Genomic DNA, 22,630 nt, shown 5'->3' with positions numbered 1-22,630 from the left:
GCTTTGCTCTGCCTTGTCTCCAGACCTTTGCAAATATTTTCTCTGCCTGGTATTCTTCTCCTCCAATTCACTTTCCAACAGTTGGTTCAGATGTCATCTCCTCTAGGAAACCTAGAAACACATTTCCAACTCTCCTTTCCCCAGGTAGGATCTAGTCTAGAGCTTTCTTTTTTTTTTTTTTTTGGTGAGGAAGATCAGCCCTGAGCTAACATCTGTGCTTATCCTCCTCTTTTTGCTGAGGAAGACCGGCTCTGAGCTAACATCTACTGCCAATCCTCCTCCTTTTTTTCCCCCCAAAGCCCCAGTAGATAGTTGTATGTCATAGTTGCACATCCTTCCAGTTGCTGTATGTGGGACGTGGCCTGAGCATGGGCGGAGAAGCGGTGCGTCAGTGCCTGCCTGGGATCCGAACCCCAGGACGCCAGTAGTGGAGGGCACACACTTAACCGCTAAGCCACGGGGCCGGCCCAATAGAGCTTTCTTACAGTGGCCAGGGCACCACTGTTCATGACAGCTGTTGTCACAGGCTGCCACTATTTGTTTACAGCTCTTTCTCTCCCATTACACTGTGAAGCGCTGAAGAACAGGAGCTGTGCACTTGTTGAATGAATCAATGATCTGGGAAGGTGTTCATGGAGAAGGAAGTGAACTCCCCACTCTTTCCTCTCAACTCCTTCATTACCCTTCCTCTTCTATTTCAGGGAACTTTTCCTAAACCATTTCTGGCCAACTGGTCTAATCTCCATCTGACTATCCTCCATCCCAGCTCCCTTCTGATATTCCCCGACTTTAATATAGTTAGCCTCAGGTTATTTTTTCATTTCCCTTTCTCAATTCCTTATATAGCATCTCTAACTCGGGCCAATTTGTCTCAAGGTCTCCTTCTCTTTCCTCTTCTTTTTTTCAATTACACATCTCATATATTATGTATAAGTACATAACATACAGTTCTCAAGTGATTTCCCCTTTTTAGCACCCAAATCTCCATCCCTCCACTTCCCAAACCTTTCCTCATGGCCATGGCCCTGACTCCACATGTGCACAGCTTTTGTTCAGGACAAAAGGTGGGAGCCCCTCCTTGCTGCGGTTAGGTGGCCGATCTGTTTTAAGAACTAGATATTTACAGGCTATGCAGGACAATCAGATCTCACCGCCAAGCCTCAAAAGTTGGCGAGCGGCGACACTCCATAAATGACAACCCTTTCTTTTAAATCTCCAAACCTAAGGAACCCACAGAAGTGCATGAAAAAGGTAAAAGACAGACGAATACGGAACCACACGAGGCGGGGCGGAGCAGGCCTGTGGAGCCCGGCGACGCCCTCCCCGCCCCCATGAACCCCCGCCCCAGCACCTCCCCCGCTCACACCATCGGACGCCCGCGAGCTACGCAAGGACGCGGTGGCGTGCGCGGTTCTGGAGGCGGAGCCCAGGGGTAGCTGGGAAGCGACGCAGGGCGTGCATACGTACGTACGTGCTCGCTCACGGTGGCGGCGACGGATCGGAGAGGCCAGAGCCGGAGACCGAGCTGGGATCGGGCCCCGGGCGGGGGCGGTGCGAGCGGCGCCAAGCGGAGCCTGGGGGCGGGGACGGAGCCGGGGCGGGCGGGACTGGAGCGGAGCCCGGGAACGAGGCGGGAGGTCCCAGGGTCTCGGGTTGAGGGGGTGGAGTCGCACTTCGTCGCCGCGGGGGTGCCGGGACTCCGGCCGCAGTGCCGCCGCCATCACGGACTTCCTGTGGGACAAGCGCACGGGCCTCGCCGCCAGAACGGTGAGCGCGCAGGCTGGCGGGCCGCGGGGCCGCGCGGAAAGATGGCGGCCGCGGGGCGGGCGGGGGATAGGATTGGATTGGGAGCAAGGGACCGGGGCGAGAATTAGGAAAGGGGGAGGGCTGAGACCAGCGAAGCGGCAGAGGTGAGGAGTAGGGAGATGAGGTGGAAGATTAGCCTGCCTTAGATGTGTCCGGGAAGACCTATAGGAAACTTGGGAGGGACCAGAGTAGGAGAAGGGGTGATGGAGTAGGGATAGGAGTGCCTTCAGAGATGAGAAAGAGCAGAATATCGAAGTTGGCTGAAGGCTGGAGAGGGGGAAGACACCACCGTGTCACTTGGAGGTTATGGAAAAAGTTTGACTCTAGGAGTGAGTTCTGGGTTTTCTGAGTGAGAAGGGGAAAAGAAGATTTAGAAGTTGAGAAGGTTGTACGTGGGAGATGCTTTGGGTTGGGGAGAGGCCTGTGAGGAACCTTGGTGGCAGTATGTATATGGCGATATTTATGTGGTTATGGTTAACAAGGTTGGATTACCTGGGAGAATCTTGTACTTACATCTTCTTGTCTTCGTGCAAGCCCTGTTAGGTCATGAATCAAATGTCACCCTCCTCCTCAATTTAAGGAGGTTGGGAAGAAGTAGCTTAGAATGGGAGCCAGATGTAGAAGTCATTAAAAGCCTTTTCCACACCTTATCCTCTCACTATCCCCCACCAAGCCTCCTGTCCCTGGGCCTATTTCATTTTATTCTGCCCTCCAGTTCTCATCTTCCTGGATTGTGACGGTCATTTCTCTCTGATTCTTTCCTTGAAGGAAAAAAGGGATTTGTGCACCGTGGCATTCCAATAACTGGAAAGGGGCCAGCTTTTAGCCAAGTAGTTCTGATATTAATTAAAAACCAGTTATTCTGCGAGGCCAGATGGGAAGCTGACTGCAGCTTGGGGCCTCCTGTATTAAAACTTCTCAAGGGGGGCTTTGGCCAGAGATGTGAGAGATGATTAAGTTAGTTCAAAGGGCTAGGCTCAGATCCCTGGAACTTGCTTATATTTGGTATTCACTGCTATATGCAGAGACCTAGTAAACTGGATTCCTGCCTTCAGGACACGGATGGTATAGTTGAGATAAGATACACTTAATGGCTGATAATATGTATCATAATAGTGTATACTAAAGCTTTACTCTGTTGAGTTGTGAGGAACTCCGCATAGCACAGATGTATCTTGGATCCCAGCAGTGTCCATCAGTTACACAATCTCACTTGTAGTGAGCTGTGGCCCAGACCTGAAGGTCTTCATGGAGCTGTGTTTGAGGAAAATCAGAGTAGAGCAGTGAGCTGAGTGGGGGGTAATTAAGAGATTGGGGGCAGGGGGGAAACTTCTTAGCGTTTTCAGCCCGAGTAGTAGGTGAATATATATTCCATTAAGGAGGAATTGTAGGCACAGAGGAAGACGAAGGAAGTTGGGGGTGGTAAAAAGAAGTAGAGATAAAAGTAGAAAGCAGCTTAGCATCTCTGGAGCAGCCAGTCCTCGGAGGAGACTTGTGAAAACTCAGAACTTTTCTCTCTATTTCTGCTTTTCCTTCCCTTCCAGATGCCTCATCCCCGAAGGTACCACTCCTCAGAGCGAGGCAGCCGGGGGAGTTACCATGAACACTATCGGAGCCGAAAGCATAAGAGACGAAGAAGCCGCTCCTGGTCAAGTAGCAGTGACCGGACACGGCGGCGCCGGCGGGAAGACAGCTACCATGTCCGTTCCCGGAGGTGAGACCTCAGGAAGAGAAATTCATATTCAAGGTCACTCACTCATTCATTTGTTCAACAAGGATTTATCGGTTACGTGCTACACAGCTGGGTGAAGATGATGCTCCAGATGGATAGCAAAATAAGCCATTTGCACTGTGGTATTGAGAGTGTTACCGTAGAGGAAGTATATAGTAAGGGGCTGAGGAAGCATCCAGCAGGTTTGGTTGGAATAGGGCAGGATGTGTAGTTGAGGGAAAGCTTTCCAGGGAATGTGACATCTAAGCTTGTCTGAGGGACAAAGGGGGAGTGTCCCAGGCAAAGGGAAAGCAAGTGCAAAAGACTAGGGGCCAGAGGTAGCTAATGAGCTAATAGACAAGACGAAGTTAGATCTGCATGGTTTTCATAACTTAGGGGCATATTCAGTAGGAGGGATGGGTTAGGGATAGTTTGGAGCAAAGCTAAATGTCAGTCAGGAAAGGCTCTTTGTTGGATTGAATCACTGGAGAGGAGCAAGAGGCCCCCAGAGGGCGTTCTTTTGCAGATCTCTTTTCAGAGGTCGTGGTGACATGCAGGTCGGGGGTCCTCCTCTGTGCTTAGTTACTTCACTTCTCTGGTCCTCTCAGAGTGACTTGATAAGTGTCTGAGAGCTATTTTTCTAGCATTACTTTTTGTCCTCACTGAGGGAGGACCTTGTCACGTGGTGTGGCAAGGAATGTGGCCTGAACAGATGTACCTAATGGGTGTTTGTTGTCCAACAGCAGCTATGATGACCATTCTTCGGACCGGAGGGCATATGACCGGCGATACTGTGGCAGCTATAGGCGCAACGACTACAGCCGGGATCGAGGAGAAGCCTACTATGATGCAGACTACCGGCATTCCTACGAATATCATCGGGAGAACAGCAGTTACCGCAGCCAGCGCAGCAGCCGGAGGAAGCACAGACGGCGGAGGCGGCGCAGCCGGACATTCAGCCGCTCATCTTCGGTGAGTGCCAGCCCAGGCCCTTCCTCTCCCCACCCTTCTTCAGCCCTCTAGAACCCTGGTAAGTGAGAAGTATCCTTGTTGTCAGCTGAGCATTGGGGCATGAACACTGAGGTGGGCACTGAGTTTGTCTGCTCTCTTGGAAGCTCTCCAACTCTTGGAGAGCCCTGGAATCTGCTTTGGAGATGGATGGGCACAGACCATTTGTGAATCCCAGTGCCCTCCCTGGCATGCTGGCCTTACTGTGTGGGGAGCAGCTCTTCCGCCCCAGAGGCCTCTACTCTAAGGGGGACCTTGTTTGTGAACTGCCTCTCTCCCCCAAGCCCTGGGCTCCATGGCCCCCTCAGCAGGTGGGCTTGGGTGGGGGCAAGGGGAGATCACTGCCCGCCTGGAAGGGCATTGTGTAGAGCATGGGGTTGTGGGTGACATTGGCAACAACACCACTTCTCTGCTCTGCCCGTGCCTCTCCCTGTTCCCGTTTTGGGTTTGGGACTTGGGATTATGCGCCGCTCTCTCTTCTCACCCCGATCCTCCTTACTGCATCTGACGTGTTCCCTTCCACTGTCCCCCATCATCGTCTGTCCCCCCTGGCTGGGCGCCTGTGACCGGTGACCCCTCCACCACCCACCCCGCCTCCCTCCGGCCCCCGCTCCGACACCTGGCTTGCTCCGACCCCCCCCGCCCCCCGACAGCAGCACAGCAGCCGGAGAGCCAAGAGTGTAGAGGACGACGCTGAGGGCCACCTCATCTACCACGTCGGGGACTGGCTACAAGAGCGATGTACAAGCCAAATCGTAACAATCCTATAGCCTGTAATGGTCCCATAGCCATCTTAACGTCCTGAGCCAACCCAAGTCACAGCCTCTTTTGCCTTTTCTCAGTGGTGTTGTCTATCTGGGTGGTTTGAGTTGCTGTTGAGAATTGACCTCTGCTGTCCACTCCCAGCTCTCATGGCCCCTGGGTTAAAGGTGGTGGGAATCACTCAGGGGTTTTCTTCCCCTGTGACCATCTGTATCTGTTCCCCCTTCCTTCATCTCACCCCAGGTTGCTGTGCCCTTTTTTCTTCCAATTCAGCTCATTCCCCATCTTCTCTCCCTCCCTCTCCCCGACCCTGCTCTTTTTCATTTCAGATGAAATTGTAAGCACCTTGGGAGAGGGGACCTTTGGCCGAGTCGTACAATGTGTTGACCATCGCAGGTAACTGTCAGCCCCTTCTCTACTCCACACCTGCTAGGCATAAAGAAGTAGTGAGGGTTATCTGGAGCTTTTTTGCCCATTGGCCAAAGGTAGGATTTCTTAATCCCCAGACAGCCCCATTCAGTCTGAGATATTCTTGAGAACCCAGCAAAAGCTTTTTCTGCCAACCTACAGGGGGGGCGCTCGAGTTGCCCTAAAGATCATTAAGAATGTGGAAAAGTACAAGGAAGCAGCTCGCCTTGAAATCAACGTGCTGGAGAAAATCAATGAGAAGGACCCTGACAACAAGAAGTAAGCAAGCAAAGGAGTGTGGGAAGTCTGAGAGGCTCCACCCCTGCACAGGAATACCTTCCACACCTGGGTTTGGCAGGCAGCAGAGTCCTAGGCCTTCTCATCCATTCATCTTCTGTTCATCATCCTAGAGTAGTAGAACATTAGAGCAGGGAGGGAGGATCTGTGACATTCTCTGATCCATATTCCCCTAGTTTTCAGGGCATTTAGATTGCTCTGCAGTTTGGCCCCCGCCCAGGATGGCATGTCTAGGGATATGCCCTGGAAATGGCCTTGAGACTGAGAATCAACATTTTCATCAAAAAATTAATTGAGCTTTTAATGCCTAGAACTGTGCTGATGAGGCCACAGACATTCATATGTAATATTTCTGTTGACACGCATTCATAAGGCAAATACAGAATAAGAGCATTAAACAAAGACAAAAGAAGATGCTAGGTATAAACGTGGACCCAATGGTTGCTGATGGTGAGTGAATTTCAGGAGTGGGAGTTGGGGTAGGGATTTAAGAGTGACAGTTTGACAATTCAGGGTGCACACTAGAGCCTGGCACTCAATAACTCTTCAGCAAATAGAATTTTTTTAACTATTTAAAATATTGCAGGAAAATGGTTTGAAGCTTGGCAGGTAGTACCTGTCTTCTTGGGTAGGTAATACTAGCTGGTATGTTTTTACACAAGTATGTGGAATCAACAGCTAGGCAGTCCCTCCTTGGAGGGATGGTGGGCAGATGGGAGCTCATCAGACATCCCCCTCCCCCATCTCTCTTCCCAGCCTCTGTGTCCAGATGTTTGACTGGTTTGACTACCATGGCCACATGTGTATCTCCTTTGAGCTTCTGGGCCTTAGCACCTTCGATTTCCTCAAAGACAACAACTACCTGCCCTACCCCATCCACCAAGTGCGCCACATGGCCTTCCAGCTGTGCCAGGCCGTCAAGTGTGAGTGGGGCGGGCCAAGGCGGACTCTGGGGCAGCCCCTCCCTCCATTGGACCTCTTCTGTCTCAGTTGTGCACTGGTGAAGCCCCTAAACAGTCAACTCCGTTATCTGCAGTCCTTTTATTCACTGTCATGTTGACATCTCCTCTTCTGACTTCACTCCTTGACCGATGTCTTCACCATCACTGATTGCCTTTACTCCACATCCAACCTAGCAGGAGCTGGAAGAGAAAGCCTTTGAAATCAAAGCACTTAATTACCTCTCTTTTTCTTCATTCCCCTTCCTTGAGAAAGTGTAAGTCAGGCAGCAAGCACAGAGAGACAAAAAGACTCCTCACACTAGACGTTTACATTTGTCTGAGCTCAGATGCTCTCCATTCCCAGCACAGCGGGTGGGAGCAGGGAGTACAGTTCAGCCAAGGGGCCAGATAGAGAATCCAGACTAGTACATAGTTCCTTTTGAGTCTCCATAACAGTACACTTTCGCAGAGTTGAATTCACAGAATGTCAGATACTCACATACGTCAAAGTCAGTACAAAAGCACAACCCACAGCAAACTATCTTTTTACATCACTGGAGAATGATGTGCATATCTTACAGTAGTAAGCGTAGGGCTTCTTAGACCAGGCATTTCATTTGGATGTAGAGCAGAAAGCAGCCTAGTGATTCTGGACCTGCCTCCTCTTCAGCTTTGAGCTAGGTGACCAAGCCTGGGGTCAGCTGGTGCCAGTCAGCCCTGGCCGCCTGGACCAACCCTGACCTGGCCTTCTCCCCTGCAGTCCTCCATGATAACAAGCTGACACATACGGACCTCAAGCCTGAAAATATTCTGTTTGTGAATTCAGACTACGAGCTCACCTACAACCTAGAGAAGGTATGACGGACAGGTCTACCCCTTGGCCAGTGGGGGCAGGCAGCTTTGCTGCTGTGCCTTTCGCGTAGCCCTTTCTGTCCTCCCTTTTACTACTTTGTCCCACATTTTCTCTCACTCTGACTCCGACTGAGTAAAACCAGAGTACCAGAATAGATTGAAAGGGAGAGGTCTAAGAAGACTTAAATTGGAAGAGAACTTGGAAAAAAGACCTCAGTTAACTTTCCAATAGGATGAAAATGCTTTTACGGTTCTTGGTTTGGACTCTCTCTTTTCTTTTTCTGTAAGGAAAGCTCAGCTCCCTTGACTAACTGCAGATAGTGGAGATCCCAGCTGAGGAAGCTCGCCCTCCCTATATTTACCTGTTATATATTTTCAGAAAAGCTACACCAGTCACTTGGGTATAGTCTTCAGATATCTAGAGACTTGCATGCTATTCCATAATTATTCCTTAATCGTCTTCCTCCCCAACTCCTAAAGCCCTCTGCTAGATATGGGGGAGGCTGTAAAGCAGGAGATTCTCCGGCGTATTTGGGAGCAGGCAGGAGGTGAGAGTTGCTTTTTTAAGGCTCTGAAGCACTTTAGAGATTAGTGGTAGAATCTTGGTCTGTGATGCAGAGGTTCATTCTTCTCCTGCTTTGCTCCTAGAAGCGAGATGAGCGCAGCGTAAAGAGCACAGCTGTGCGGGTGGTAGACTTTGGTAGTGCCACCTTTGACCATGAACACCATAGTACCATTGTCTCCACTCGCCATTACCGAGCACCAGAGGTCATCCTCGGTAAGGGGGGGAGGACAAGGTTGTCCAAGTATGTGAGGGGGTGTGGTGGTGAGGGTGGGACCTCCCCTAAGCCTCTTAACTCCCTCTTCCTCCGATTCCTACCCAGAGTTGGGCTGGTCACAGCCTTGTGATGTGTGGAGCATAGGCTGCATCATCTTCGAGTACTATGTTGGCTTCACCCTCTTCCAAGTAAGTGGTGGGTTGTCTTATGTGACCACCTGGCATTCTCCTACCTGATTTCCTTGTTGACTGCTGAGGACCTGCCTGCTTACTTTTCCACATTGCTTATCTTCCTGGCAGCTAGTCCTCAGCATCCCCTTCCTAGTCCCATGCTCAGTTCTGTCTTTGTTTCTCAGACCCATGACAACAGAGAGCATCTAGCCATGATGGAAAGGATCTTGGGTCCTATCCCTTCCCGGATGATTCGAAAGACAAGGTGAACCTTGAGTGGGAGGGACTTTACCCTTTTCTTTCCACAAAATTGGTCTATATCACATCATTTTCTTTTTTCTTTGACACCTCCTCTCCCCCCAGCTACTCTCAGATAGGGGAATAAGGGAGTTATCCCACAACAAGAGGAACCTCCTGATTCCTCAACCTCCCCTTCCCCTCTAGGAAGCAGAAATATTTTTATCGGGGTCGCCTGGATTGGGATGAGAACACATCAGCTGGGCGCTACGTTCGAGAAAACTGCAAACCACTGCGGGTGAGCCCGACTGGGGATAAATAGTGTCTACCACCCAGAGGTCACTTCCTTCTTAAGGTGTTTTGCCCCTGAAATGCATTTCACAAGCAGAGGGTTAGGAAAGAAGGGGAGGAAAAGTGAAAGAAAACATCTTTGGTCAATAGAAGAGAGATAAGAAGGAGTGGTTTTGTGGAGGGAAGGAGGTTAGACAGCCATGTCTTTCTTGAGCACACCAGAGATCAAAGCAATGTCCTGGATTCTTTAGGTCAGACAGAAAAGAATAAACTACTTTGAAGAGCTTACATTTTAATGAGGAGCTAAAGAAGATTCATGAAGTTGACAAGGATATACAAGTAGAGAGAACTTTCAAAGAGTATGAAGGAGTAATTGTGCTAGTGGGAAGGTAGGTTGAGCTGTAATATCAGAAATGTTGGTCATGGTGTGGTTGTGCTAAGGTAGCATTCATAACGGTTGCAAGCAGAGCCTTGATCCTCCAAGGTTGAAAGCTAGGGCCTTGAAGAAGAAGGCAGGGTTTGTAAGGCATCATGCCTCACCTTTTTCCTGCCCTCCATCACCAGCGATATCTGACCTCAGAGGCAGAGGAACACCACCAGCTCTTCGATCTGATTGAAAGCATGCTAGAGTATGAACCTGCTAAGCGACTGACCTTGGGTGAAGCCCTTCAGCATCCTTTCTTCACCCGCCTTCGGGCTGAGCCACCCAGCACCAAGTTGTGGGACTCCAGTCGGGATATCAGTCGGTGACGATCAGGCCCTGGGCCCCCCTGCATCTCTAACAGCAGTGGGCGTCCAGTCCAGGACACTGGTGCTTTTTTATACAAGAGAACAGAGCTGGAGCGCACTCCTTCCTCCTGGCTCCCTATGTACCTGTCAATATGTGAAATAGTGTAAATATGAAAGAACTTGTACCTATCACTTCAACTCCTGCCTTGTACATAATGCTATTCCATCCCACACTCTTCCCACCCTCACCTCCCCCTTCACAGTTGAGTTGGATGGGGGCAGAATGAGGTAACCAGGTGGCACCTATCCCATGTTTTATAAGGAATTTTGTACAGTCTTTGTGAAATAAAATGACGTGCTTCATCGGACCCCCATCCCTGGAATTTGAGGTTTGGGGATGCTGGGGAGGAGGGATGAGAAGATTGGCAATCTTCTGAATTTGGTTGTGAAGGGAGTCCCATCTTACCCTCCAAAATTAACCAAAGTCTGGCCACCAGTTTATCTGTCCAGTTTGTCTCAGGAGAGCATAGCGTAGTGATGGGTGGGATATCTTGCAGGTTAGAGTGGAGAAGGGTTATAAGGTGGCACTTCTCTGATCTGGAATAAGGAGGTTGGGAAAGAGGTCCGACTACTATAGCCATTAGGCCCGAGGATAGAGCCAGAAACCTAGGTAAAGAACTTCATCGTCTGGGTTCTTGGGAGGCCGCCACTACCGGTCGAGGGACTCCCGTCGTACATCACGAGAAACAGGACGGACCGGGATTCTGATGCAAGGCCTCCTGGGAGGTGTAGTTCGTTAGTGGAGAGAAGTCACGTGGGGAAGGGGCGGTACTTGGCGAGGACTGGGTCAGAGGTGTCACATGGAACACTTCCGTCTTTGCACTTAGCCAAGACGCAGGCGCAACCCGCCGCAGCTGCGGGGATCCGTGCGACTCTTCCGGTGGGTATAACCAATCCGTGCACAGAGAAGCGGGGCAGACCGAGAGGAGCGGAGGGAGCTCTGCCAGGTGCCGCCACTGCCGCGGCAGGGCCGTGGAGGGCAGGGGGCGGCTGGGGCCGCAGTTGCAAACATGGCTCAAAGCGGAGACGGTGGAAACCCCTTCGCCGATCCTGGCGAGCTTGACAACCCCTTTCAGGTGACTTGCGCCAGCCTTCTTTGGCAGCTGGGTTGACTCTTCTCGGTTCTGGAGGGTCGGGCTAACTTGTATTCCCACTCCTGACATTTGATCCCGGGAAGGGCCGCCACGTGGGGTGATGGTGACTCTAGACCAGTGAGCAACCTGGGAGGCGGGCCCTGCTCCTGTAAGAAGCTGGTACTGGCGGTGTAGGTTGAAGGGTTGGGGGGCAAATGTTGGGACAACAGCGTGGTCCCGAAAGTGCTGTCCTTGGAGCCAGCAGCAAGTTACAAGAGGCCCCTGTGAGTTCCCCCAGAGGCACCAGGTGCCAGCTGAGCCCCAGCTCTCTGCCCGCAGGACCCAGCTGTGATCCAGCACCGACCCAGCCCGCAGTATGCCACACTTGACATCTACAACCCTTTTGAGACCCGGGAGGTGAGATCCTGGAGGGCAAGAAAGGGTAGGGTGTGCCAATGAGCCCACTCTACTGGGGTGCAGGGGACTTTTCTGCATGCAAAGAAAGAAACACCGTGATCTTAGCTCCCTGAGAGTGGCTAGTCTGCCATGGGATGCCTTGTTCTTCTGGAGACACCCAGGCCAATGATCCATGTGGTTTGAGCCCTAAATGTCAGTCCTGGGAGGACCTGGAGTCTGGCGGGGCCTGAACCAAGTCTCTGTCTGGGGAGGCTTCTTTGAAGAAAATAAAGGATGGAGCTGGTTGGAGTTGAGGAGAAAATAAACTATGCCTAGGTGTGCAATTAGAAGGGAGGAATGAGGGGGCTACTCCTTTTTGTCCTACTGGAATAGAAAATGGTAAGAGTTTTTAAAAGTTAAGGAGGTAGATATGGTAGATGAGTGTTTTGAGTCCTGGCTAAGGATGACGTGGGGTGTGATAAGGGCTGCTGCAGGTCATAAAAGAGTTCTCGGACATAAACTGGACACAAGAACTAGCTTTCTAACAATTGAGAGGGAGGCTACTGCCTTCTGTAATGAGTTCTGTGTCTAAAGGTATTCAGACGGACACCAGATCTCTGTGTTAAGAGCGACTAGATGATCCCTAAGATCTTTTCCAAACCCAACAGCCACCGCCAGCCTATGAGCCTTCTTCTGCCCCTACCCCATTGCCTCCACCCTCGGCTCCCTCCTTGCAGTCCTCGAGAAAACTCAGCCCCACAGAACCCAAGAACTATGGCTCCTACAGCACCCAGGTGAAGGCGGTGTCTGGGGGGTGGGGGTAGGGAGAGGGGCTAGCCCGGGGGCCCAGGACTCACTTCTCCTTCTGCTCAAACTGGGCAGGCTTCAGCTGCAGCAGCCACAGCTGAGCTGCTGAAGAAGCAGGAGGAGCTCAACCGGAAGGCAGAAGAATTGGACCGGAGGGAGCGAGAGCTGCAGCATGCTGCCCTGGGGGGCACAGCTCGTGAGTGGATCCTTGGTAGGGTGGGGGAAGGCACCTGACGGTTTCAAAGGAGCATAAAAGGACGTAAGAGTGTGAGTGCTGGAGCCGGATGGCTGAGTTTGAATTTGGGTGCTATCGCTTACTAACCATGGGCTCTTAGGCAAGTTACTTCATGTTGAGTGCCTCAATTTCTTTACTTGTAAAATGAGAATAATGTTTGTACCTGTTTGACAAGATTTTTGTGAAGGTTAAACAAGATCCTCTATACAAAGTGTTTGGCACAGTGCTTAAAACTTATAAATAATAATAAACACTCCCTATTAGTATTATTTTTGCCACTCTCCTTTGACCCCGAATTGGAGATAGAAGAGAGGACCAGGGGGTGGAAGGAAGGGGGAATGATTCCTTTCTTGGTCTCTGCCTCACTTCTGGGTTCCTCCTGCTCTCTTTGTGCCTTACAGCTCAACGGAACAATTGGCCCCCTCTACCTTCTTTTTGCCCAGTTCAGCCCTGCTTTTTCCAGGACATCTCCATGGAGATACCCCAAGAATTTCAGAAGACAGTATCCACCATGTACTACCTCTGGATATGTGAGTAGTGAGAAGCCTTTTAGGAGGAAAAGCACAGGTAGTAACTTGTACATCTTTCCTGCCCTGGAGCCTACTCACCTAGACCTAGACACTTCACCTCTTCTCAACATTTGAGTTTAAGGCTCATTTTTCCAGATATCTTCCTGGGTTATTCCTCATATAGTGTTTAGAATTTATTCTCCAGCCTTCTTACCCTCTCCCCCTTTCCCTTGTCCTCAGGCATAAATGTATTCTGATCCTTTAAATGTCTGCAGGGGGGATCACACATGATTGAGATTGGCTTGCTCTGCCTCCCCTGTTGAGTTGAGGATTCTGTGAAGGCAGAAGCTGCCTTCCTTTCCTTACTCTGCCATGTTTAGTGAGGATTGTGGGGTGGGCTTATATGGAAAGGAGCTCTCACTGCAGTTCAGAAGGACCCGTTGTCCTGTCCCTCTGTCCCTTAGGCAGCACTCTGGCTCTTCTCCTGAATTTCCTTGCCTGCCTGGCCAGTTTCTGTGTGGAGACCAGCAATGGCTCAGGCTTCGGACTCTCCATCCTCTGGATCCTCCTTTTCACTCCCTGCTCCTTCGTCTGCTGGTACCGCCCCATGTATAAGGCTTTCCGGTAAGTTCGGGGGCAGGGGTGATGGAGGACCTTGGACAGGCCCCAACCTGCTCCTCCAGCCCTAATTCTTCTACCCTTCCAATTTTTTCTCCTTGCAGGAGTGACAGTTCATTCAATTTCTTCGTTTTCTTCTTCATTTTCTTCGTCCAGGATGTGGTCTTTGTCCTCCAGGCCATTGGCATCCCAGGTTGGGGCTTCAGGTCTGTGAGGCTGCCATCCACCCTCACCCCTTCCTCCCATACCTCTAGACCAAGTCAGCACTGGGTACTGGGGTAGGAGTTGTTCAGAGAAAGGAAATGTGGTTTTTATCCTTGGGAGGTGCTAGTTTAACAAGAAAGATAGGACATACTTCCAGGATAAAGAGAGCCCCGATGGAACGATAGACAGGCGTAGACTGAGGGGAAGAAGGCTGCATATGGACTGTCTGAGAAGGCTTTCTGGAGGAGGCATACGTAACGGTGGTTGAAGAGGGCAGGGAGAATCCTCAACAGAAGGGTCTGTTTGGAGTGAGGATGTCTGGAAGAGCTTGGAGAGCTAGGAGCTAACGGTTCAGAAGCTGGAATTAAACTATGAAGAGAGTGGATGTAGTTTGAGACTGTGGTACGTGGAAAGCTGCCAGACCGACAGGGGAGCGACCCCTGATAGGATAGGTGGGAACAGGGCATGTTTGTGACATATCCAGTGGAGAAGCTGGGAGGACAGAGACCCAGCTTTGAGCAGCCCCCTTCACTGCCACATGCTTTCCCCTCCTGACAGTGGCTGGATCTCCGCTCTGGTGTTGGTGGGGCCCCACCCGGCTGTAGCTGTGCTCATGCTGCTGGTTGCCCTCCTCTTCACGGGCATCGCTGTGCTGGGAATTGTGATGCTAAAGCGGGTGAGAGGCTGTGTTGAAGGTGGGGCCAGGAGAGTGAGATCATGTGTCCCTAGGGGCCTGGGTGGAACATTCAGGAGGAACTGGGGAGGGCCAGACTGATGAGTGGGTTCTCAACTAATGGACCTCTGGAGGTGGGGCTGTTTTCTGGTGTCTGTGTTTGTGTGTATGTGTCTGTGTTGAGAGGAAACCAAGAAGGAAAAGCTAGAGCAGCAGACTGGTGAGTGGTGATCATGGTGTTAGGTCAGAGTGCAGTAACAGGGGCCAGAACGTGCTGTAATCTCTGCCCTCTACTTGCAGATCCACTCTTTGTATCGCCGCACAGGTGCCAGCTTTCAGAAGGCCCAGCAAGAATTTGCTGCTGGTGTCTTCTCCAACCCTGCAGTGCGAACTGCAGCTGCCAGTGCAGCCGCTGGGGCTGCTGAAAATGCCTTCCGGGCCCCATGACCCCTGACTTGGATGCCGTGGCCTTGCCACTGAGGGAGCTGACTTAACTCCCATCCCTGAGGCCTCTGGGACGTGGTGAGACATCACTACTTCTGGTGTCTCCACCATAGTGCCCCCAATCCCACGGCCATGACTGCTGAAACTGACATAGGGGTGCGTGGAGCCCACTGTGACCTAGTCACTGCCTCCCCCACCACCCCCGAATCACGCCACACTGCTGCCCTCTCACGTGCCCTAACCCAGCTTCCCTCTGCTGTGCCAAGGCTGTTGCTTCGGTTATTTAAATAAAAAGAAAGTGAAACTGGAACTCAAATCTCTGTTTCTGAAATTTTTATTGGGAACTAGGCCTTACGGGAGAAAAGGAGAGTGTGGAGGGAACTGGAGTGGAAGCAGAATGTGAACTCCTGAGGGAAGGTCGGACTTGGCTTTAGTGTAAACTGAGAGCTGCTGCGGGCGGGGCAGCAGAGTCCCGTGGCTGGCGCAGGAAGAGGGAAGGAAGTCCACGGTTGGGCGTGGAATCGGGAGCCACCAGGGAGCCCTGCTCCCCATCCCTCTCCATTAATGACGGGGAAAGAGCCAAGAGCCGCTGCCTCTGCCGGGAACGCAGCGGGCCCAGGGGCCTGAGAGGCTGGGTGGGGCTTCAGCGGGCACCGAAAGAGTTGTTAGCTTGGGCCTAGATTCGGTGAGAGGCAAGGGCTGGGTAGCACTCGCCAAAAGGGAAAATAAGGCCTGCTCGCCCTGCCGCCGGCCCCTGCCGTCCCCCTCCCACGAAGTCTCTGGCCCGGACTTCAACTCCCGGGGTGCAGCGCGCCGGCCCTCGCCGCCACGCCCCTCCTCCCGCACCACCCCCATCCCCCGCCTCCAGCCCCCGACCTGCCGCAGCCAGAGCTCGGGGAGCGGAGCGTGGTGGGTAGGGGAGCGTGGCAGGCGACCCAAGAGACGGCGGCGCCGCGGCTTCTCCCCACCAGGCGGCTTCGGATCCCACTGGACACTCTGAGGGCACACCGACCGGGCCTCTAGAGTCACCCCACGCCCACCCTTCCCCTCTCCTCTAGACTTCTTTCCCATCATTCTCGCCTCTACTCTCCCCACCCTTCCCTGGATTCCGGACCGCCGCCCTCTCCTCGCTCCCTAACCGGCCCTTCTCGGCGCCGCTTTTTCCTAGGGAGATGCGATGAGCCGGTGCCCCCGCGTCCTTATCGCCGTCCCGGGCACGGTGCCCGTCCAGTGCCCGTGGAGGGGAGGGAGCACTCCGCGGCCCCTCCGTGACGCCCCTCCCTTGGGCCCCCCCGCAACTGGAGTCCCTGGGCCATGCCCCAGGGGACCCAGCCAGAGGGTGGGCTCTAGAACGAGGTGGGTGGAGAGAAGGAAGGACGGGGCCTTGGGCGCCTCTGAGATGCTCCCAAGCTCCAGGAGGTGCCGAGCGAGGCGCAGGCAACCGGGCGGCAGGCATGATGCCCTCGCCTAGTGACTCCAGCCGCTCGCTGACCAGCCGGCCCAGCACCCGGGGCCTTACCCACCTCCGCCTCCACCGACCCTGGCTGCAGGCCCTGCTCACACTGGGTCTGGCCCAGGTGCTCCTGGGCATCCTGGTGGTCACCTTCAGCATGGTGGCCTCCTCCGTCACCACCACCGAGAGCATCAAGAGGTCCTGCCCATCTTGGGCTGGATTCTCGGTGAGTTGGGTGCACAGTCGTTGGGTGGGGGAGGCTGCTTGGGCCCCACCCCTCCACGCCAGCTGCCAGTCCAAATCCTGGCCTCTCCTCCCTCTCCTGGTCCTCTCCCTCCTTACAGGGCTGAGTGCACCCTGTGGTGAGGGGCTCACACAGGTGCCTCCCCTGCCAGGCTGAGCCTGTGCCCACTCTGTCCCCAGCTGGCGTTCTCCGGGGTGGTTGGCATTGTGTCCTGGAAGCGGCCATTCACTCTAGTGGTAGGTGCCAGGGTCTGGTGCCCACTGGGAGGCAGGTGCCCAGCACCTGAGGGGATGCCCATTTATGCCCTCCAGAAGGGGATTGGCTCTCCAGTTCATGCCAGCTAGGCACAAATGTCTGTGAAGGAGGGTGGTACCATCCATGGTAGAGGGGTACTCCTGAGGGTCCAGCCCTGAGTCTGTACCCTGTTTTCCCCAGATCTCCTTCTTCTCCTTGCTTTCGGTGCTCTGTGTCATGCTCAGCATGGCTGGCTCTGTTCTCTCCTGTAAGAATGCTCAGCTGGCCCAAGACTTCCGAGACTGCTCCTTGGTGAGATTTGAGGAGGGAGAGCAGGAAAGAACTGGTTGGGGGAGTCGTGCAGGACACCTGGGTTTGTCCTGACTCAGGCTGCCTCTCCCTCTCCCCTCCCACGCAGGAAGGAAAGGTCTGTGTGTGCTGCCCCTCTGTTCCCCTACTCCGGCCCTGTCCAGAGTCAGGGCAGGAACTGAAAGTTGCGCCTAACTCCACCTGCGAAGAAGCCCGAGGGGCCCTCAAGGTGAGCATGCACCCCCCACCTCCGCCAATCCTTCCTCCCCCACTATCCTCCTGGTTCTCACCCTTTCCTCCCCTCCTGGGGTCCTCACAGGCCCAGAACATTTGGGATTTGCCACTCCCCAGACCTCTGTCACATCCCTCTTCTTTCTTTCCTTGCCCAGAACCTCCTTTTCAGCGTCTGTGGGCTCACCATTTGTGCCGCCATAATCTGTACCCTCTCAGCTATTGTCTGTTGCATCCAGATCTTCTCCCTGGACCTCGTGCACACGGTGAGGGGGGAGCTGGGGTCAAGGCCAAGCAAGGATGATGGGAGACAGGGGTGTGTGTGCTGAAACTGGGCTTGAGGGGGTGGTGGCTATAGTGCTGGCTTCTGAGCACCAGGGTCTGTGGGTCACCTATTAGACATGTCTATTGTAGGGTTATTTAGGGGGTCCAAGGGTGGGGCAGGAGGGGAATGACAGGGAGTCAGAAAAGTATGTGATGCTAGCCTGGGGCCAGGAGAGGGGGCATTAGAGAGTGGGACTGGAAGTTGGGCAGAATCAGAAATGTCCTAGATGGGGGCAGGGACAAAGGGTTGATGTTCTGGTGGGGACAGAGTACAGGTGACGATTCTGGGTGCAGATGGTGCCATAAAAAGGAAGAATTTCTAGATGGGCAGGGTCAGAGCCAGAGGTCCTGGGGGGAGGGGGGCAGGGTTAGAGGAGGAGCTGTTTCTGGCTGTGGGAGGGGCCAGAACTAAGCTTCTTGGAGGGGGCAGGGCCAGAAAAATGTGGGGGAGAGAGGAGTTTGGGAGCCAAGGAGCTGTATTCCCAGAAACAAGGCTTGCTGACCTGCTTGCTCCTCAGCAGCTGGCCCCTGAGCGCTCAGTGTCAGGCCCCCTGGCACCTCTGGGCTGTACATCCTCACCCCCAGCCCCTCTCCTACACACCATGCTGGACTTGGACGAATTTGTACCGCCTGTGCCCCCGCCACCCTACTATCCCCCAGAGTACACCTGCAGCTCAGAAACAGATGCACAGAGGTGAGGCCTGGCAGAGTCCTGTGGGGGGAACTAAGGAGGGGACTGGGGCTGTGGCCTAGATTGGTGGGGAGGGATCTTTGTGGAGTAGGAGTTCTTTTCCAGGCTTTGACTCTCTCCCTCGTCCTGCCAGCATCACCTACAATGGCTCCATGGACAGCCCAGTGCCTTTGTACCCTACTGATTGCCCTCCTTCTTATGAGGCCGTCATGGGGCTACGAGGAGACAGCCAGGTGAGAGAGGGCTTGGGGGGGGCTGGGGAACCGGGGATAGAGCCTGAAAAGCTGAGTGGCCTGCCATCACTGGAGAGAGATAATAATAGTTCTCTTGATCTTTATAGCACTAGCACATCCACTGTCATCTTTGATCTTCCCTAGAGCCTGGCGAGGTGCGTGGGGTGGGAACTATTATTTCTGTTTCACAGATATGGAAACTGAGGCCCACGTATGTGACAAAGCCAGGCTGGAATCTAGGTCTCCAGAGCTCTGTCCAGCACTTGGGGGTGACCATATCAGTGTGTAGGGCTAGACCCTTGACCCTTGTGTCATCTGCAGGCCACTCTGTATGATCCTCAGCTTCATGATGGCTCCTGCATCTGTGAGCGAGTGGCCTCCATTGTAGATGGTGAGCAGAGAGTGGGGAGGGTGGACAAGGGCCAGGCTACCTGGGGTAGCAGAGCTGGGTGGGGGCAAAGAAGGAGGAGACAAAGCTGAGTTGGTGGTTTAGGGACAAGCGAGAGCTGTGGCTTCTGGACCCTGGAGAAGGGTCTGTCTACTCTGAGATAAAACTGGAGACAGAGTGGCCCCTGAGGGGCTGGGCCTGAGAAAGGAGGAACTGCCTGGGCCTGGCCAGCCTGGTGCTACCCAGCACCCCCTGCCGCCCACAGTGTCCATGGACAGCGGGTCTCTGGTGCTGTCAGCCATCGGTGACCTCCCTGGGGGCTCTAGCCCATCCGAGGACTCGTGCCTGCTGGAGCTGCAGGGCTCCGTGCGCTCCGTTGACTACGTGCTCTTCCGCTCTATTCAGCGCAGCCGCGCCGGCTACTGCCTCAGCCTGGACTGCGGCCTGCGGGGCCCCTTTGAGGACAACCCCTTGCCACGGCGGCCCCCACGGGCTGCCCGCTCCTACTCCTGTTCTGCCCCCGAGGCCCCACCCACCCTGGGTACCCCCACAGCTGCCCGCAGCTGCCACCGGCTGGAGGGCTGGCCACCCTGGGTAGGACCCTGCTTCCCAGAGCTGAGGCGGCGGGTCCCCCGGGGAGGCAACCAGCCAGCTGCAGCCCCTCCCACCCGAGCCCCTACTCGCCGCTTCAGCGATAGCTCAGGTTCCCTCACCCCACCACCGGGGCACCGGCCTCCTCATCCGGCTCCCCCACCACCACTGCTGCTGCCACGGTCCCACAGTGACCCGGGCATCACCACCTCCAGTGACACCGGTGAGCACCCCCTGCCCCCTGCAAGGTTCACGAGAGGGCAGGCACTGGGAGTTGGAGGGCCCTGAGAAGGAAGAAAGGGTGAGTTCACTCCTGCAGGAGACACTTCTTGAGTGCTCACCTCCTAGAATCACATCAATAGCTTAGTGGCTGAAAGAGGAGGACTTGTTTCTTGAAACCTAATTCCACAGCTCCTGGCTTGGGCTAGTTACCTACCCTCTTCAAGCCTGAGTTTCTCACCTATAAAACAGGTATAATAATAGTACCTTGACCATAGGTACCATAGAGTTACTGAGAAATGAGATAATGCAAGTAAAGTGCTTCGCCCTGGCACAGAAAGTGCTCACTATTACCATGGTCTGCCGGGTCCTGGGGAGGATGCAGCCGTGAACGATACCGCCTTAGTCCCTGTCTTGGTGGACTGTACAATTTAGTTGCTGCCATAGACAGGGATGATGCCCCCTTGGTTGGGGATGGGGTGTGGGAGCTGGGAAAGTTCCTCTGGGCTTGAGATCTCATAGGAGGAGGATTAGGGGATGGGCGGGCGTGGCCACTGAGCTCTCCCACTTAGTCCCTGTCTCTCTCTCTCCTCCCCAGCTGACTTCAGGGACCTTTATACCAAAGTGCTTGAGGAAGAAGCTGCTTCCATTCCCTTGGCAGATACAGGTCAGGCGTGTGATTGGTGCCCAGGGGGTAAGGGGTAGGGGAGTGCTGCCTGGCCCTCTCTGTACCTCCCATTCCACCACTCTCCCTCTTCGTCTCTCTCCAGGGCTCTGCTCTGAAGCCTGCCTCTTTCATCTAGCCCGCTGCCCTTCCCCCAAGTTGCTACGTGCCTGCTCAGCCGAGAAACGGCGCCCCGTGCCCACCTTCCAGAAGGTCCCCCTGCCCTCAGGCCCTGTACCTGCCCACTCCCTGGGGGACCTGAAGGGCAGCTGGCCAGGCCGGGGCTTGGTCGCTCGTTTCCTCCAGATGTCCAGGAAGGCCTCAGACCCCAGTGGGAATGGAGCCCATGGGCATAAGCAGGTACGAGTCAGGGGAGCCTGGGAAGATACCCAGGAAAGCCTGGAGCTTCAGGTTGGGCCAGATTGATGCCCTCTCCTGTGTCCCCCCTCTAGGTGCCCCGGAGCCCATGGGGCCGGCCAGGCCGAGAGAGCCTCCACCTTCGAAGCTGCGGCGATCTGAGCTCCGGCTCCTCCCTGCGGCGCCTCCTGTCTGCCCGCCGGCTGGAGCGTGGTACCCGCCCCCACAGCCTCAGCCTCAATGGGGGCAGCCAGGAGACTGGGCTCTGACCTGGGCTTTTTGTCACACTGAACAGATCCAGATGAATGCTGGGGCCAGAGGCACCAGCTAGTTGGGACCAGCAGCCCCCAGCGCTCCCTTGCACTGGCTGACACAAAAAAACCTGCTGAACACCCACAGAAATATCCCTCTCCCTCCTACCTCCAGGGACTCCTGTTGCTTGCCTCTGCCCCTCTGGCCTGGGAACTTCTGTCCTATGCTGCATGGGTATTCAGGCTGTGGGGGGAGATGCCCCTGCTTACAGCATTGGAGAAGGAAAATAAAGTCCTGTCCCCCCAGCATGAGAGTAGCTCTCTCTGATTCGCCAGGGGCACTATGGCTAAGGCAAAGGCATGTCCTGTGTGCCTGTGCAAAGGGGTGGTGAGGCTTGAAGACCCAGAAAAATCTGGGTGGCCTCTGAGCTCTGCCACTTCTAGCTGCATGACCTTGGGCAAGTTATTTAACCTCAGTTGCCTGATCCATAAAACATTGTGAGGACAAATGTTTGTAAAGCTCTTAACACACTAAGTAAGCCTTCAATAAATTTCAGTTTTCCCCTTCTCTTCTGGATCATTCTTTCCCACCAATGAAATTTGTTCTAGCATCTCTCATAGTTAAGAAAACTCTCTCGAGAGACACATATTTATTTCTAGCTACCACACTGTTATCTCTGCTCCTTTTCATAGCAAAACATTTTCTCTCTCCCTTCCTTCCGCTTCTTGAACATCCATTCCCTCCTCACCCACTCCCATCAGGCTCCTACCCTCCCTCTCCCCAGGCCCTGCTCTTGACAAAGTTTTCAGTAACCAAAAAGGTGTCAGACCCAGTGGCCACTTCTCGGCCCGCATCTCACTTGATCCCTAAGAAGTATTTAACCCAGATAGTCAGCATCTTTCCTCTTGAATTTTTCCCTTTCTTGTCTTTAAAGATATCATACTGTCCTATTTTTCCTCCTGCTTTACCCTCTGGGTATCCTTTGCCAGTTTTTACACCTCTGCTGGACCGCTTAAGTAACACTAGAGGGCCCCAGGGCTCTGCCCTTGGCCCTCTTCTTTTCTACCTCCACTGTCTGTAGGTGGCCCTACCAGAATCCATGGCTTTTGTGTGTGTGTGAGGAAGATTGGTCCTGAGCTAACATCTGCCAATCCTCCTCTTTTTACTGAGGAAGACTGGCCCTGGGCTAACATTCATGCCCATCTTCCTGTACTTTATATGGGACGCTGCCACAGCATGGTTTGAGAAGCAGTGCGTCGGTGTGTGCCCGGGATCCGAACCGGCAAACCCCGGGCCACCGCAGCAGAGCACACGCACTTTACCGCTTGTGCCACCAGGCCAGCCCCAGAATCCATGGCTTTAAATACCATGTAGTGTTCATGGATAACTCTCTCCTTGACTGCTCCATGAGCTCCAACCTCCAACTTGAC

At 53.8% G+C, this 22,630-nt stretch overlaps 3 protein-coding genes across 11 annotated transcripts; all 3 read left to right on the top strand.

The window, feature by feature from the left end:
* The first annotated feature begins 1,684 nt into the window (after positions 1-1,684).
* Positions 1,685-10,359, top strand: CLK2 (CDC like kinase 2). 6 transcript variants are annotated; one of them, XR_009219810.1, is made up of 14 exons: positions 1,685-1,767; positions 3,351-3,520; positions 4,261-4,489; positions 5,179-5,266; positions 5,617-5,683; positions 5,858-5,974; positions 6,749-6,915; positions 7,694-7,788; positions 8,434-8,563; positions 8,670-8,752; positions 8,920-8,999; positions 9,179-9,269; positions 9,514-9,651; positions 9,827-9,909. XR_009219810.1 is itself a non-coding variant. In XM_058539354.1 (13 exons), the coding sequence occupies exons 2-13, from the start codon at positions 3,351-3,353 to the stop codon at positions 10,010-10,012; spliced, it is 1,497 nt and encodes a 498-aa protein (XP_058395337.1). In that variant the 5' UTR covers positions 1,685-1,767; the 3' UTR covers positions 10,013-10,359. The 6 variants fall into 6 exon arrangements, 5 of the variants coding, with proteins under 5 accessions (XP_058395337.1, XP_058395336.1, XP_058395335.1 ...); XM_058539354.1 differs by lacking the exon at positions 9,514-9,651 and having other exon boundaries at positions 4,264-4,489; positions 5,182-5,266; positions 9,827-10,359; XM_058539353.1 differs by lacking the exon at positions 9,514-9,651 and having other exon boundaries at positions 4,264-4,489; positions 9,827-10,359.
* Positions 10,360-10,939: 580 nt separating this feature from the next.
* On the top strand, positions 10,940-15,320 carry SCAMP3 (secretory carrier membrane protein 3). 2 transcript variants are annotated; one of them, XM_058539356.1, is made up of 9 exons: positions 10,940-11,127; positions 11,464-11,541; positions 12,189-12,314; positions 12,403-12,538; positions 12,964-13,092; positions 13,536-13,695; positions 13,794-13,895; positions 14,452-14,569; positions 14,867-15,320. In XM_058539356.1, exons 1-9 carry the CDS (start codon positions 11,062-11,064, stop codon positions 15,011-15,013), a joined length of 1,062 nt encoding a protein of 353 aa, XP_058395339.1. In that variant the 5' UTR covers positions 10,940-11,061; the 3' UTR covers positions 15,014-15,320. The 2 variants fall into 2 exon arrangements, with proteins under 2 accessions (XP_058395339.1, XP_058395341.1); XM_058539358.1 differs by having other exon boundaries at positions 10,943-11,127; positions 12,403-12,523.
* A 562-nt stretch (positions 15,321-15,882) lies between these two features.
* ENTREP3 (endosomal transmembrane epsin interactor 3) lies at positions 15,883-21,767 on the top strand. 3 transcript variants are annotated; one of them, XM_058539333.1, is made up of 12 exons: positions 15,884-16,689; positions 16,887-16,943; positions 17,143-17,253; positions 17,360-17,479; positions 17,640-17,747; positions 18,324-18,499; positions 18,630-18,729; positions 19,051-19,120; positions 19,383-19,931; positions 20,526-20,594; positions 20,698-20,951; positions 21,044-21,767. In XM_058539333.1, the coding sequence occupies exons 1-12, from the start codon at positions 16,465-16,467 to the stop codon at positions 21,215-21,217; spliced, it is 2,013 nt and encodes a 670-aa protein (XP_058395316.1). In that variant the 5' UTR covers positions 15,884-16,464; the 3' UTR covers positions 21,218-21,767. The 3 variants fall into 3 exon arrangements, with proteins under 3 accessions (XP_058395319.1, XP_058395316.1, XP_058395318.1); XM_058539335.1 differs by having other exon boundaries at positions 15,885-16,689; positions 18,327-18,499; XM_058539336.1 differs by lacking the exon at positions 16,887-16,943 and having other exon boundaries at positions 15,883-16,689.
* The last annotated feature ends 863 nt before the right edge of the window (positions 21,768-22,630 follow it).

The sequence above is a fragment of the Diceros bicornis genome, chromosome 4 (assembly GCF_020826845.1).
Source record: "Diceros bicornis minor isolate mBicDic1 chromosome 4, mDicBic1.mat.cur, whole genome shotgun sequence".
In the NCBI taxonomy this organism is placed as follows: Eukaryota; Metazoa; Chordata; class Mammalia; order Perissodactyla; family Rhinocerotidae; genus Diceros; species Diceros bicornis.
The sequence above is the reverse complement of the archived record's forward strand: the minus strand, read 5'-3'. Positions and strand labels throughout refer to the sequence as shown.